The 16049-nt window shown below is 34.0% G+C and overlaps 3 protein-coding genes across 4 annotated transcripts in view; 2 read left to right on the plus strand and 1 right to left on the minus strand.

Annotated features, from left to right (window-relative positions):
- Nucleotides 1–3890, minus strand: part of cplane1 (ciliogenesis and planar polarity effector 1) — a 62204-nt gene extending 58314 nt beyond the window's left edge. For both annotated transcript variants that reach the window (XM_051120491.1, XM_051120490.1), the window contains exons 1-4: nt 3748–3890; nt 1275–1416; nt 1055–1190; nt 857–976 (exon numbers count right to left, since the gene is read on the minus strand). In XM_051120491.1, coding sequence (XP_050976448.1) covers nt 857–976; nt 1055–1190; nt 1275–1355 — 337 coding nt within the window. In that variant the 5' untranslated portion in view covers nt 1356–1416; nt 3748–3890. The remainder of the gene's footprint in view (nt 1–856; nt 977–1054; nt 1191–1274; nt 1417–3747) is intronic.
- Nucleotides 3891–5821: 1931 nt separating this feature from the next.
- On the plus strand, nt 5822–6829 carry LOC127171779 (C-C chemokine receptor type 7-like). Its single transcript, XM_051120649.1, has one exon. It carries the CDS (start codon nt 5822–5824, stop codon nt 6827–6829), a length of 1008 nt encoding a protein of 335 aa, XP_050976606.1.
- Nucleotides 6830–13646: 6817 nt separating this feature from the next.
- LOC127171780 (rhodopsin-like) lies at nt 13647–14567 on the plus strand. The gene has a single exon (XM_051120650.1). It carries the CDS (start codon nt 13647–13649, stop codon nt 14565–14567), a length of 921 nt encoding a protein of 306 aa, XP_050976607.1.
- Nucleotides 14568–16049: the final 1482 nt, after the last annotated feature.

A 16049-nucleotide genomic window follows, 5' to 3' on the forward strand; every position in this document is an offset into this window, starting at 1 on the left:
AATGAATTGTGCCTCGTCACAGTATGGAGAACCCACAGTACCTCTGCCTTTTGGGTGTCTGGCGGTGAAATGAAACTTGTTATAGCCGACTGTGAGGTGGCGTCTGAACTAGTAACATCGTTAGGTCGAGCTGCAAACAATGCAGGGATTAACCTGGACCCGCTATGACTAGCTGCTGCAACGTACCGCTGGTGCTTTCCTCCTTTCATGTGCGACTCGACGGCTTTGAGCCCCATGGTCCCTAACGAAAAGGTCTTTTTGCAGAATTTACACATTGCCTCATTGTTATTTTCAGCCGGCGCCAACCACCTCCTAAATGCATCCTCTTCCATCCACTTGTCGTTAAATTTACACTTTCCCATCTTTGCATTTTGAACCTCACCTCGACAACCGCGTAATGGCAGCACGCAGGTGCAGACCGACGTCAGCGTCTGTAGCCGACCTACCGTAATAAGCTAATAAATCACGGAGACTGTCATTTCACTCCTGTTTCACACATACTAAATTGATCAACTATTAGATGTTTTACGGTGGACCACTGTGCTTCCCTATCGTCATTAAGCACACCGGCTGAAAATTTAATACCTACAGCAACTTTACGGTAAATTTAAGACAATTTAAGACCTTAATTTCCCGGATTTTAATTTAAGACATTTTAAGACTTTTTAAGGACCCGCGGGAACCCTGATTATGGACTCGTATTTGGGTTAAAAACATCTTAATGCTGGATTTGTTTTTTTTACAAACATGCAGCTTTTGTCTTCTCCAGATGTTAACCGATGGACTGGAGTGGTGTGAATTACTTCTGGATTATTTGTGATATTTTTATCAATGAACAATTAAAAAAAATTCAGACCTTTGATGGAAGAAACCAGCTGATGAACCGCAGGAACGGCAGAGACTGTTTTTAACAAATCCTTGTCTTTATTCCACAGGAATAGTTCTCCAGAGACTAGAAGACCCACCAGCCACATGCCTGCAAACAGTAATATTAAACACACCTGTGACGTGCAGCGCTGAAGATCCATCACAACACAGATCACAAATCATTTACCATTCTGAGACGCTGACATGGTCAGCACTCTCTGCAGCAGCGGCTGAAGTTTTGGGATCTTTTTTTTGGTCCGTCCCGAAACCAAATGTATTTCGCTGATCCGATTGTCATCTAACAGAAAAACGCCCTCCTTCTCCTGAAAGCAAATACAGCTTACATGTAACATGTATCAGTGTTTGTATGAAACAACAGCCGATCATTTCTTAGCGTTTGATCTCACCCTGCCCAGCCAGCAGAATCTGGGCCATGGCTTCCTGCGCTTGATGCTGGACGACAACAAAACCTCCAACTTCACTTCCATTCTTGGCACTGATGGTGAGTTTCAGAGGACGTCCAGACGGCCTGTATCCTACAGCATTCAGCTTCATATGGTTCATGAAAATAAAACAAGGATAGGGAAACAATCAGTGAAACTGACTCGCATGTTCAGCCCACATAACATGTAAAAGACTGAAGCAACTTTATTAGCAGTGTAATACAGCCTTTGAATCATATGCAGATGTTTGTTTTTACCTAGTTTACAGCTAAATGATCAGTGCAATCACAAATAAACATATTTAATTTTTATTTTTATATAAGTGAGAGTAAATGCTTATTGAATATGACATATTGACTTTGAAATTGAGACTGAAATTAACTGCATTATAATAAAAATAAATATTTTTTCCATTCAACCAGTGCAGCCATATACATCAAATAAGCCAGAATAAGGTATTAAATTAAATGCATATAAATTAAAATTATCACATTGACTCTGTGATATTCAATTTAAAATTAATTGCATTATTATTATTATATGTTAAACAATTCAGTCAGATAAATCAAATCAGTAGCTAAAAAAGAAAGATATACATAAGTAAATGCTTTACTCTAAACAACCTAAAATTAACTGCATTATTATATAATAATATAAATAAAAGATAAATAAAATCAGCAGCCAAAATAAGGTATTAAATGAAATGCATATAACTAAAATTAAATGCATTATTGTTAACATTTAAAAAATGTAGATATTTATTTAGATAAATCAAATCTTTAGCTAAAGACAGATATTTAAGTTCTTGCCTATAATTAAAAGTAATCATATTTACTCCGAATAACCTACAATTAATCGCATTATTATTTTTTAATTAAGCAGGCAGTCAGATAAATAAAATCAGGAGCCAAAATAAGGCATTGAATTAAATGCATATAACTGAAATGAAACACATTATTTTTATAATTTAAACAATTCAGTCAGATAAATCAAATCAGCAGCCAAAATAAGAAATGAGTAAAAAAAAACATATATATATATTTACTCTAAATAAACTAAAATGAATTGCATTATTATTATAATTAAAAAAAAATCATCCAGAGCATACAGACAGATAAATCAAATCAGGAAGCCAAAATAAGGTATTAAATTAAATGCATATAACTAAAAATGATCATAGTGACTCAATCTGTGATATTTAATCTAAATTTAAATGAATTATATTAAAGAAAATTTGTCAGATAAATCAAATCATCAGCTAAAAAGATATGTAAGTACATGCTGCATTATTATAATATTTTTTAAAAATTAATTCACAGCAGTCAGTCAGATAAATCAAATCAACAGCCAAAATAAGATATTAAGGTATCTGCCTGCCATTAAAAAAAAAAAAAAAAATCATATTTACTCTAAATAACCTAAAATTAAATGCAATTTTATTATAATTTTAAAACATTAGTCAGGTAAATCAAATCATCAGCTTAAAAGAAAAGAGATTCATGTTCATGCTTATAATTAAAAATGATCATTAACTGTATTATTGTCATATTTTATTTTAATTCATCCGCAGCAGCCACTGAGATAAATCAAATCAGCAGCCAAAATAAGATATTCTAGTAAATGCTTACAATTTAAGAAATAATATTTACTCTAAATAACCTAAAATTAATTGTATTATTATTGTAATTAAAAAAAAAAAAAAATCACCCATAGAAGACAGTCAAACAAACCAAATCAACAGCCAAAATAAGAGATTTATGTAAATGCTTACAATTTAAGAAATAATATTTACTCTAAATAACCTAAAATTAATTGTATTATTATTATAATTTTAAAAAAAAAATCATCCATAGCAGACAGTCAAATAAACCAAATCAACAGCCAAAATAAGAGATTTATGTAAATGCTTACAATTTAAGAAATAATATTTACTCTAAAGAACATAAATTAAAATAAAAAAAAAATCACCCGCAGCAGTCATACAAATCAAATCAGCAGATAAAACAAGACATTTAAGTAAATGCTTATAATGAAAAATGATCGCGTTTACTCTAAATAAACTTTAATTTACTCCGTTATCATTGTTACTTATTTTTTACAACACTGAACCGCAGCTGTAGTCAGATGAATCAAAACAAACCAAATCTGCAGCCAAAATAAGGTTTTAGAGCAGCTAAATGACGAGTATAAACACAAACATCCTTTGTTCCGTTTGAAACGGATGAAAGAAACATTAGTAAACGCTAACATGACAAGTAACTCACATCACTAACTCTATTAATATTCAAGGAATAAACAAATCAGCTGAATTGTCAATAGCGTGCGCAGTGATCCCGTTAGCTCCAGCATGTCAACACAACATCACAACCGATACACACACGCGAACTGAACCTCCGCAGTGTCAGAAAATAATATTAGTAGCGTCTTTATACTCTACCATCATGCCATGACTTTGATAAACACATTCCGCGTCTGTTTATTCCGCTGTTTTTCGAATCTCCCTCCACTTCCGGTTTTCCAAACTGTGAACGCAATTCCCATGATTCCCGCTGCGTTGCTATAGAAGCAGACGCGTCTGAGCGCATCTAGCGCGCATGCGCGTTCAGAGGGTGTAGGAGGACCCCTCGAGCACGCGCAATCTGTATGTCAGTGTGTTTAATTGATTTTTTTTTTTTTTTTTTTTTTTTTTTTGTAATTTCTCTTTATATTATAGACACATTCTTTTCCGGGTTTATGCTAATGATAGCAATTTATTTAATGCATGTTTTTGTATAAACCTCCTTTTATTTATTAGAAAGTTTTATGGCCGTTAACATCTTTAAACAAGAACTGTTTAATATTCTTCCTTAATATACATGTACATTTTAATATACTATCTTTATTCTGGTGCCATCTTTTTTTTTTTTTTTTTTTTTTTTTTTTTTTTTTACTCCTTTCCATCTCTTTCTTAGGAATTTTTATATTATTTTTTCTGTTAACTATTAAAGCATAACTTGTTTATTATTGAAAGGATTTTTGTATGTTTTGTACGTACTGTAATCTTTGTTTGTTATTATTGCAAATGAAAAAAGGAAAAAATATCTGTATGTCAGTTTGCTCGTTCTGTTTATACAAATGTTTAACAAAGTAAAATCTTAATACAGTAATTAAAAATATTTGTTTCATTTATTGTATTACATAAATCAGTTGTAATATTTTAACTAAGTGAAGCATCCATAGACACACTCAGAAAAAGCCAAATATTCAAATAATCATAATAATTAATGTTACTGGAGACGTTTTGCTTCTTCAGCTTTCCATTATTTTATTTTGTGTTTTATAATGTAAAAATAAGAGACTTAGTCTTCCTTTTATGTTTTTGTATTTTATATTTCACCCCTCCGTTACTGGTATTATTCCATTCATGATATTTGTATGTTTGCATTATTTAAACTATATAAAACACATAATGTCTTTGTTCAGTATTGGCTCTGAGACTAATTGCTCTTCTTTTGTAAATTGCTTTGGATAAAAGCATCTGTTAATGCAAAAAATGCAAATATTCATTGGAAGCAGAAGATGTTGATATTAATATAAAAAAAAAAAAAGAAAAACAAGAAAACACATACACTTGAAACGTATTTGCAATTCTATATAAAATGTAAACAAATATTAATTAGAAAGTATATACAAAAGAACAAAATCAAAACATTCAGGCTTTACAGAATTATATAAATTTACACAATTATATAAGTTTTATTCAAGCCAAAAATCTGATTTAATTTCACTGAATTAGCCTAAATACCTTTATACGACCAAAATACTTTGTAGTATATATATATTTAAATATTTAAATAAGCCTCTTCTGTTCACCAAGCCTGCATTTAATTGATCCAAAGTACAGCAAAAACTTCTTTGAAATGTTTAAATATTTTTAGTGTTTAAAATAACTGTTTTCTATTTGAATATATTTTAAAATGTAATTTATTCCTGTGATTTCGAATTTTCGAATTTTCACAATCATTACTCCAGTCACTTGATCCTTCAGAAATAATTCTAATAAACTGATTTACTACTCAAAAAACATTTATTATTATTATTATTATTATGTTGAAAACAGCCAAGTAGAATTTTTTCATGTTTCTTTGATAAATAGAAAGTTCAGAAGAACAGCATTTATCTGAAATATAAATCTTTTGTAACATTATAAATGTCTTTATCATCACTTCTGATCATTTGAAACATCCATGCTAAATAAAAGAATTAATTTCTATAATTTCTTCAGCATATTAAAATGATTTCTGAAGGATCATGTGAAACTGAAGACTGGAGTAATGTTTTTAATTACTTATAATTATAGTTATGTTAATTACACATGTAATTAGGCAACCAGGGCAACACCGATAATATGTTCTTGATGACGTCATCAGGTTCTGGATGATGTCAGCCAGTCACATCTTATAAATTTAGCCACAAACCAACTAAATGACCTACCGACCTCCGTACAGGCAAATCGAGAGAGTCTCAAGAAGATGCAGCCTCAAGACTGGATCGAATTATTTATGAGAGCTTTCTTCTGCTTCACCGGTATCATCGGGAACGGTTTGCTGGGTTTGCGCTCTGTGCCCAAATCCAGATCTCAGCTGCGGACCGGCGACGTCCTCTTCGTCAACCTGGCCGTGTCCAACCTGATCACAAACTGCCTGGTGGACCTGCCGGAAACCATGGCTCACTTTGCCAAATCCTGGCTCACGAGTAAAGAGTACTGCGGCGTGACTCAGTTTTCTCACGAAATCTCTGAGACCAGCAGCATCTTCACCACCATGTTCATCAGCATGTACTGGCACCAGAAGCTGGTGGGTTCCATCAGACGTGGTGGAGCTCCGGTGCAGATGGACAACTTGAGGTTAGTCGTGGCATTGCTCGGCGGGAGCTGGATCGTATCGACCGCGTTCAGTCTTCCGCACATCTTTATCGCAGAACACAATGCGAACGAGAGTTCGGAAGTTTGCGAAGAGCGTTTCGCATCTCCCGCAGCCAAGCAGACGTTTGATGGCATGTACCTTACACTGGCCAACGTCGTTCCAATGATCGGGATAACTTATGCAACCGTTCAGATTGTCTTAACTCTGCTCCGGAGTCAAAACCGAATCAAGGATCACTCCAGAAATGCAACAAACCCTCCACCTTCATCCGCAGGCCAGAATCTCGAAGGAACAGCAGAACGCAGCACCGAAGCCTCTTCGGAAAGATCTCCGATCTCCACAGATGCTCCTAGAGCCGCTACTCAACAACAGAGGATGCAGGTCAGATCCAATCCGTCCTCCAACAACCAGATTCGGGCGGCTAAAAGCGTGGTTGCGGTCGCAACCATCTTCATCTTCTGCTGGTTCACTCACCTCGTGCTCCGCATCTACAGCAGCTTCAGAGTCTCCGTCCTGGCTGTGAAACTGACCAATTTTATCGGAGCATCTTACGTCTGTTTCGTCCCGTATGTCTACTTGCACGGTGTGAAGAAACTCAGCTGCTCGTGTCGGTAAGCATGATGCATCCTGGGAAACCATTAGTGTCCGCAGTTGACTGCATCAAACGCACATATAGCTTTAAAAATAAAAAGATTGAGTGGTTAGCATTTGTACAAATGCTTTAAATGTTTAGATATGAAATATATAATATCTTGGGTGTAGGAAAGGAATTGAAAATGATTGTTCTCCTGTGCTTTGATATAATTACGACCAGACGTCAGTGCAATTATGTTTGTGATTCCACTTGACGAATTAAAAACATGCTTATGAGCGCAATTATTCTCATGTTATTTTTTCTGTCAAATAAGCATGAAAAACCTTGCGTCAGCCAAGATGGTGAAGAGCACTGGACCTTAAAACCAACCAGAATTACCCCTATACAGCCTACTTGTGCTTCACGATCTTGACTTTGAGTCATATTTCCAGATGAACACTTACTGAAGCAGCTTGGCTTTACTTGAGAATCATTTTTTAGTCTCAAATGTGATCTTTTGAGGAGCGTTTGTTTCTAGAAGCTTTACTTTCACTGTTCCTCAGTGGAGGAATGATCTTCACAAGCCTCCAAAACATCTCACATCTTTTGAGGAATGTTTATTTGTTCATTTCTCAATCAGCATTGGATTGCATTGCATTATATGTTTGGATCATTTCAATTTTGTCGTACTAAGACATATTATTGGAGATATAGAACGACAGCTGATATTTAGATCATTTTATGTAAGTATCTGCTGTACTGTTTTAAAGATCTCATTGGTTGACATTATTTTTGTCTATATACACTACCAGTCAAAAGTTTTTGAACTAAGTAAGATTTTTAATGTTTTTAAAGTCTCTTTTGCTCACCAAGCCTGCATTTATTTGATTCGAAGCACAGCAAAAACAGTAAAATGTTGAAATATTTTTACTATGTAAAATAACTGCTTACTATTTGAATATATTTAAAAATGTAATTTATTCCTGTGATTTCAAAGCTGAATTTTAGCATCATTACTCCAGTCACATGATCCTTCAGAAATTGCTCTTATATTCTGATTTGCTGCTCAAAAAACATTTATTATTATTATGTTGAAAACAGCTTAGTAGCATCTTTTTCAGGTTTCTTTGAAAAAGAAAAATACAAAGATCAACATTTATCTGAAATAAAAAGCTTTTGTAACATTATACACTATACCATTCAAAAGCTTGGAATCAGTATAATTTATTTAATACTTTTATTTAGCAAGGATGCTTTAAATTGATCCAAAGTGATGCTAAAGATGTTTATAATGTTACAACAGATTTGTATTTCAAATAAATGCTGTTCTTCTAAACTTTCTATTCATCAGAGAAACCTGAAAAAAAAATTCTACGTTGCTTTCTACCTAATAATAATAAAAATTGTTTTTCGAGCAGCAAATCAGCATATTAGAATGATTTCTGAAGGATCATGTGACTGGAGTAATGATGCTAAAAATTCAGCTTTGAAATCACAGGAATAAATTACATTTAAAAAAAATACTCAAATAGAAAACAGTTATTTTAAATAGTAAAAATATTTCACAATTTTTTTGCTGTACTTTGGATCAAATAAATGCAGGCTTAGTGAGCAGAAGAGACTTTTTTAGACGTTTGACTGGTAGTGTATTTGATAAAAAATACAATAAATACATTAAAAATGGTGAAATATTATTACAATTTAGAAGTATTTATACTGTTAGTATTTCATAAGCAAGGTGTAACTATTTTAAGATTACGTGGTATGCATGACCAACTGTAACTGATTTACAACAAGTTGCCTTATTGTAATAACACAAAATATTTGATGCAGTATATTTTTACACTATGCACTGGGTACTTACTGTATTACTACAACATATGTCTTACATGACATTCATACAAATAGTAAACTGTAGTATACTACTAGTTTCATTCAGTAATTATAGTAAAGTTAAAAACCACCATAGTTTTTATAAAACTTTACCCCAGTTTACTTTATATATGCTACTAGTGTTTCTTTTTGTGGGATCATGGGGATTACTGAACAATGCGGCTGAAAGTATGGGGAAATTATGTAATGAGTGTCTGATATGATTTGGTTTAGAAATTTCCATATGAAAATTTAACTGATGAAAGAGTATTAAATATGGTCATCTCAGCAGCGAGTCACGTCAGCAGCATTGTAACGTCGAGGTGCAATACAGTGAAAAACTACAGACTACCTGTTTACAGCTGCTCCCAGCATATGACATATAAATATAACATCATAATACACAACTACAAGGCAAACTTGTTATATGTGGTTATTGTGTAAGTGTAACATCCGCGGGCTGTAATTTACAGTGATGCCTTGTTACCCTCTTGTTACCTGTAGTTACTGTGTAAGTGTAACATTAAACTATTTACTGTTAATTAACAGTGAACTGTTTAACATAGTTAAATGCAAGGTCTAAAGACCTTAAGTTAACAAAGAAACATTTGTATTATTTAAGAAAATTAACAGAACTTTTCCAAGAACAACTAGAATGCAGAAAAACAAATTTACAACCACTTATACAAAGTTCAAAGAACAGTAAAAACAAACAAAAACAAATCATGTTCTGAATTTATTTTTAAGGGCATGCTGTTCATTTTTCCTTTCATCTGTGGGCAGGAGTCAACGAATTTCTGGAGATCTTTTGCACATGCTTGCAAAGTTAGTGTCTCTCGTTAATAGTGTCCCTGTACTATATGAGGGAGCAGAAAAGTCCTCCCTCTCTGATGCAATTTTCACCTGTGATCACAATTAGAGAAAAAGACATTGCACAAAAACTGTTAACACATGTCAAGTTTGCATAATGTAAAGAAGTGTTGCACAAATATAAGATTTAAGCAAATATAAAAAAAAATAAGGACCTCTGTGAGGTCTTCACATAAGTATATTATAAAGCAATAAATTATAAAATAACAATAGACTACAAAACCTACACAGGTAAGTGAAAAATAACACAAAAGAACTTAATAGTAAAACTAAATAGAGAACATGCACTCCACTCCGATCACATTAAACCCTACACCTTATGAAAATTAAACATGTTTATACCATAGTTAAAAACAAAAAAAAACAAACAATGTTCCTACAGTTAAACCATGGGTACCACAAAACAGCCATGGTTGTGCTACAAAAATTGTGGTTAAAACCTCTTCAGCCCTGTTGCATATTTTGCGTTTTTATAGAATTAGGCATAACAGAACTTAAAAGAATGCCCTACCCACAAACATTGGAGTAAATTGATAAAAAAAAAAATAGTTTCTATGTACAGAAACCCCTCTAAATTTTAACACATGGTGTGATTTTATTGTATTTGCTCATAACACAAATAAGAAATGTCCTGATAATTTACTCAACCCCCCCCATGTCATCCAAGATGTCTTTTCCCATGTCATCTCATGTCTTTCTTTCTTCAGTCACATAGAGATTACGTTTTTTGAGGAAAACATTCCAGGATTTTTCTTCATACAGTGGACTTTTATGGTGGTCAGCAGATTGAAGGTTAAAAACACAATTTCACTGAAGCTTCAAAGGCCTCTACACAATCCCAGCTGAGGAAGAAGGGTCTTTTCTAGCAAAACGATCTGTCATTTTTTAAAAAAAAATAATATTTATACACTTTTTAACCACAAATGCTGAGTTTGCTCTAGCTCTGCGATGCACATGTGCTTCACCACACAGTATGTGATCCTGTTGGATTAGTTTTTTGTCTTTGTAGTTCGGTTAAAAACCCCATCTCATTTTCTCCTCTAACTTTACAATCGTCCAACACTGTTGTTTTACCTTTCTTGGTAAAGGGAATTTGAGTCACTTTGGATGCTGGCTTTGTAAACACTGAGTCTCGTTTACAAAGCTCAGTGTTGACCTTTCCAACATCACGGAATGAAGATGCACTTAATGAATATTAATTATTGCTTCACTTTAAAGGACGTTATCTTGTACTATGAAAACAAAAGCAATAAAGATCTAGAATTTTTTGTTAAGCTTTTTATTTTATTAGCAAAATTTCACATACATAAAAATATTTTAATTAATCTCCTATGTTAAATTTGTTTTGTTCTGATTTCAACTTTTATAATTCTTCAATAAGACTGTTAAAAATTAAAAATACTATGATACAATCTTCAGTTAAAATTGAATGTGTTGTGCTTTTTTTTTGTTGTTGTTGTTGTTGTTTTTTACAATTTGTACTGTTATTATTTGAATGTTCTTCTTGTTATTGTTTTGAATGTTCCTCTTTTCTACAATTAAAAAGAAAAAAAGGGATGAAAGATCGCTTGCCCAGCATTTGTGGTTAAAAAGTGTATCATTTATTTATTTTTTTAAGACAATGACCGATCGTTTTGCTAGATAAGATCTTTATTCCTCAGCAGGGTTCGTGTAGAGCCCTTTGAATCTTCGCTAAAACTGCGTTTTAAAATCCGCTGGCCATTATAAAAGTCCACTGTATGAAGAAAAATCCTGGAATGTTTTCCTCAAATAACTTAATGTCTTTGCGACTGGAGAAAGAAAGACATGAACATATTGGATGACATAGGGGTGAATAACTTATCAGGATTTTTTAATTTATGTTTGTCGTAAAATTCTGAACAAATACAATAAAACAACAACATGTGCTAAAATTTAAGTTACAGGGTTTTCTGTACATAGAGACTATTGTTTTATCAATTTACTCTAATGTTTGTGGGTAGGGCACTCAATTCTGTAAAAAATGCAAATATGCAACAGGGCTGAAGTGGTTTTAACCACAATTTTTGTAGCACAACCATGGCTGTTTTGTGGTACCCATGGTTCAACTATAGGAACAATGTTTTTTGTAATGGTATAAATATGTTTAATTTTCATAAGGTACAGGATATACCCAGGGTTTTAAGGTGAGTTGGATCCCATCAGAGTGGAGTGCATGTTCTCTATTTAGTTTTACTATTAAGTTCTTTTGTGTTATTTTTCACTTACCTGTGTAAGTTTTGTAGTCTATTGTTATTTTATTATTCATTGCTTTATAATATACTTCTGTGAGGACCTCGCAGAGGTCCTTTTTTTATATATATATATATATTTGCTTAAATACACACTTCTACAACACTTCTTTATATTATGCAAACTTGACATGTATTAACAGTTTTTGTGCAATGTCTTTTTCTCTAATTGTGATCACAGGTGAAAATTGCATCAGAGAGGGAGGACTTTTCTGCTCCACTATTAACACACTATTAACGAGAGACACTAACTTCGCAAGCATACGCAAAAGATCTCCAGAAATTCGTTGACTCCTGCCCACAGCTGAAAGAAAAGATTAACAGCATGCCTATTAAAAATAAATTCAGAACATGATTTGTTTTTGTTTGTTTTTACTGTTCTTTGTACTTTGCATAAGTGGTTGTAAATTTGTTTTTCTGCATTCTTCTTCTTGAAGAAGTTCTGTTAAATTTTTGTATAATAAAAAAAATATTTCTTTGTTAACTTAAGGTCTTTGTACCTTGCATTTAACTATGTTAAACAGTTCACTGTTAATAACTTTGAAACATAACTAGCATAACTAAAATAGTTTAATGTTACACTTGTAACTACAGGTAACAAAAGGGCAACAAGGCATCACTGTAAATTACAGCCCACGGATGTTACACTTACACAATAACTACATATAACAAGAGTGTATGTTTGCACAGTAGTTGTGTATTATGATGTTATATTTATATGTCATATGCTGGGAGCAGCTGTAAACAGGTAGTCTGTAGTTTTTCACTGTATTGCACCTTGTTACAATGCTGCTGACGTGACTCGCTGCTGAGATGACCATATTTAATACTCTTTCATCAGTTAAATTTTCATATGGAAATTTCTAAACCAAATCATATCAGACACTCATTACATAATTTCCCCATACTTTCAGCCGCATTGTTCAGTAATCCCCATGATCCCACAAAAAGAAACACTAGTAGCATATATTGAGTAAACTGGGGTAAAGTTTTTAACTTTACTATAATTACTAAATGAAACTATAGTATACTACAGTTTACTATGTTGTAGTAATACAATAAGTACCCAGTGCATAGTGTAAAAATATACTGCATCATATATTTTGTGTTATTACAATAAGGCAACTTGTTGTAAATCATACTACAGTAGGTCATGCATACCACGTAATCTTAAAATAGTTACACCTTACTTATGAAATACTAAAAGTATAAATACTTCTAATTTTCCAAACGTTGCACATTGTTTCCGTTTACCTACATGTACGTTCAGCTGTAAGTTATGATTATGCAGAAAATTGTGGTGTGTGTGTCATACATACCACGTAATTTCAGAATAGGTGCCCTTTAGTTATAAAATACTTACAGTATAAATACTTTAGAATTTTGCAGATTATTACCCCCTTATTCCCCAAACGTTGCGTATTGTTCCCTTATACCTACTTTGATCACAGAAATAAATTATATTTTACAATATATTCAAATAGAAAGCAGTTATTTTAAAAAGTAAAAATATTTCACAAAATTACTGCTTTTGCTGTATTTTGGATTTAATAAATGCAGGCGAGCAGGAGAGACTTCTTTAAAAAACATTAAAAATCTTGGTAGTGTAAATATCAGCATTTGCACCAAATTACATATTTTTGCTCAGTTTGAGACTACATCAAACATTAACCATGTGTTTAACTAATATTTGCATTGTGTACATGAAAATGCACCCAATATAGGTTCATTCTCAGCATAGCAGGAGGAGATTTTACTGACATGTGACTGTGATATCATAAGTTCATACCTTATAAAGCTGACCGCCAACCTCTGGATCTGTACGTGCAAACCAAGAGTCTTTGAGATGGAGGTTCAAGACTGGATTGAATCTTCAATACGAGCGTTTTTCTGCTTGACTGGCATTACGGGCAACTTCTGGCTGGGTTTGCGCTCTCTTCCCAAATCCAGATCTCAACTGCGACCCGGTGACATCCTCTTCATTAACCTGGCCGTATCCAACCTAATCACAAACTGCTTGGTGGATCTTCCAGACACGCTGGCGCAGTTTGTGAACAGCTGGTTCATAGGTAAAAGCTACTGCGGCGTGCTTCAGTTTTCATCTGATCTCTCGGAAACCAGCAGCATCTTCTCCACCATGTTCATTAGCATGTATTGGCATCAGAAGCTTGTGGGTTCAGTCAGACGCGGTGGAGCTCCGGTGCAGATGGATAATTTGAGGTTGGTCTTCATATTGCTCGCTGGGAGCTGGATCGTGGCGCTGATGTTCAGCATTCCCCACTTTTTTATTGCAGAACACGACGGGAACGAGACTTTAGAAGTTTGTGAGGAAAGTTTCCCAACACCTGCGGAGAAAAAGGCGTTCGATGGGTTGTACCTGATCCTGGCGAACGTCGTTCCACTTGTGGGGATCACTTATGCAAGTGTGCAGATCGTCTTGACGCTGCTTAAGAGTCAAAAACGAATCACGGATCACTCCAAAGGAAGAAATCCAGCACCTGCAGAAGAAAATACAACACAACAGAAGATGCAGGTCAGACCCAATCCGTCCTCTAACAGCCAGGTTCGGGCAGCTAAAAGCGTGGTTGCGGTCGCAACCATCTTCATCCTCTGCTGGTTCACTCACCTCGTGCTCCGCATCTACAGCAGCTTCGGAAACTCCATCCTGGCTGTGAAACTGACCAATTTTATAGGAGCTTCTTACACCTGTTTCGTCCCGTATGTCTACTTGCACGGTGTGAGGAAACTCAACTGCTCTTGGCGGTAAGAACTGGAGTGGAAAAACCATCTGAGGAAAGAAGCATAATGGCAAAACATGTAAACAAAGCTTGAGTGAACTGAGTGAACCAACATGTTTATAAATACCTCTTATTTTTAGTATGAAATGTGTGAATTGTAGTAAAGGAATACATAACCTGTGTATGTTTTTTTCCACCTCCAAAGCAAAAACAGCAGTGATTGTCCCTCCAGTGCTTTGGAAATTGCTGCCACAGATCACTGTAATTATGTTCGTTATGCCACTTAACACATTATAAATCTGCACATGAATGCAGTTCTCCTCGTGTTGTTTAACAAAAACAAAAGAGGACAGTACATTATAATCAATATATTTAAAACATATTTATAATTTATAATAGTTTTGCAAATATAATTTGTTAATATAAATTATACTGATTATATAAATATAATTATACTGATTATGTCTAACTTTTCTTTCTGTTGTAAAGATTTTTTCTTTGGATTGTTTGACTAGTACTCAAACGAGAATAGAGGAAATATAACTTAATTTGTGTTTCCTGCTAGCTAAATTTCACATATATAAACAAAAATTTACTTCTAAACTATTAAAAGCTCTATTAATCCTAGAGCAGTCAAAACTGCATCTCTGTTCATTCTTTGTGCCATCTTTAAGGTGCAAATTAACACAAAAAAAAAAACAAAACCCACCATGGTTACTATAGTAAAACCATGGTGACCACAAATTAACAATGGTTTTACTACACTAACCTTCATAAAACCATGGTTACTTTTCTTAAGGTATTTGTATCTGTGTATACTTTCTTTCTTTTCTCTCTTTTTTTATATAACTGTACTGCCTGGTTTGATGTATTGTACTGATTAATAAAAGAGAATAAAAGAGAAAGAAAGAAACAAACAAACAAAGAAAAAATAATTCGGATGTGTGATACGCGCTTTGAAGTTCCGATCAGAATCAAATGATTCGCGAACCTGCTGCGAATCCCAATCTGAATCAACCAATTCGCGATCCGAATCTCCTATCTGAATAAAATGATTTGCAAAGCCACTGCGTCCCAATGTTCACACTGTCCATCCTAAATAGTATGTGAGATTACAATAAATGTGTCCCAAAGCATAGTATGCTGAAAAAAAGTATGCCAATAGTCCCCAGATGGTCTACTATTTCAGGTCGATTTTTGAAGTGTGGATCCGTGCACACTCTAATGGCTAATATTGCTCATCTGAATCAAATGATTCGCGAAACCGCGCCGAAGTCCCACCTTGCGTCCCAATGTGCATACTATCCACCCTATCTGCCCTAAATAGTATTGAAAATTACCACTATCACACAGAATTTAGGATGAATAGTATGCACATTGGGACGCACACCTGATCTAAATCAAATGATTCGCGATCCACGCCCCGAAGTTCCTATCTGAATAAAATGATTTGTGAACCGCCCTGAAGTCCCAATCTAACTGAAATGATTCGCGATCCAAATCTCCAATCT

The sequence above is a fragment of the Labeo rohita genome, chromosome 10, assembly GCF_022985175.1.
Source record: "Labeo rohita strain BAU-BD-2019 chromosome 10, IGBB_LRoh.1.0, whole genome shotgun sequence".
Lineage (NCBI taxonomy): Eukaryota > Metazoa > Chordata > Actinopteri > Cypriniformes > Cyprinidae > Labeo > Labeo rohita.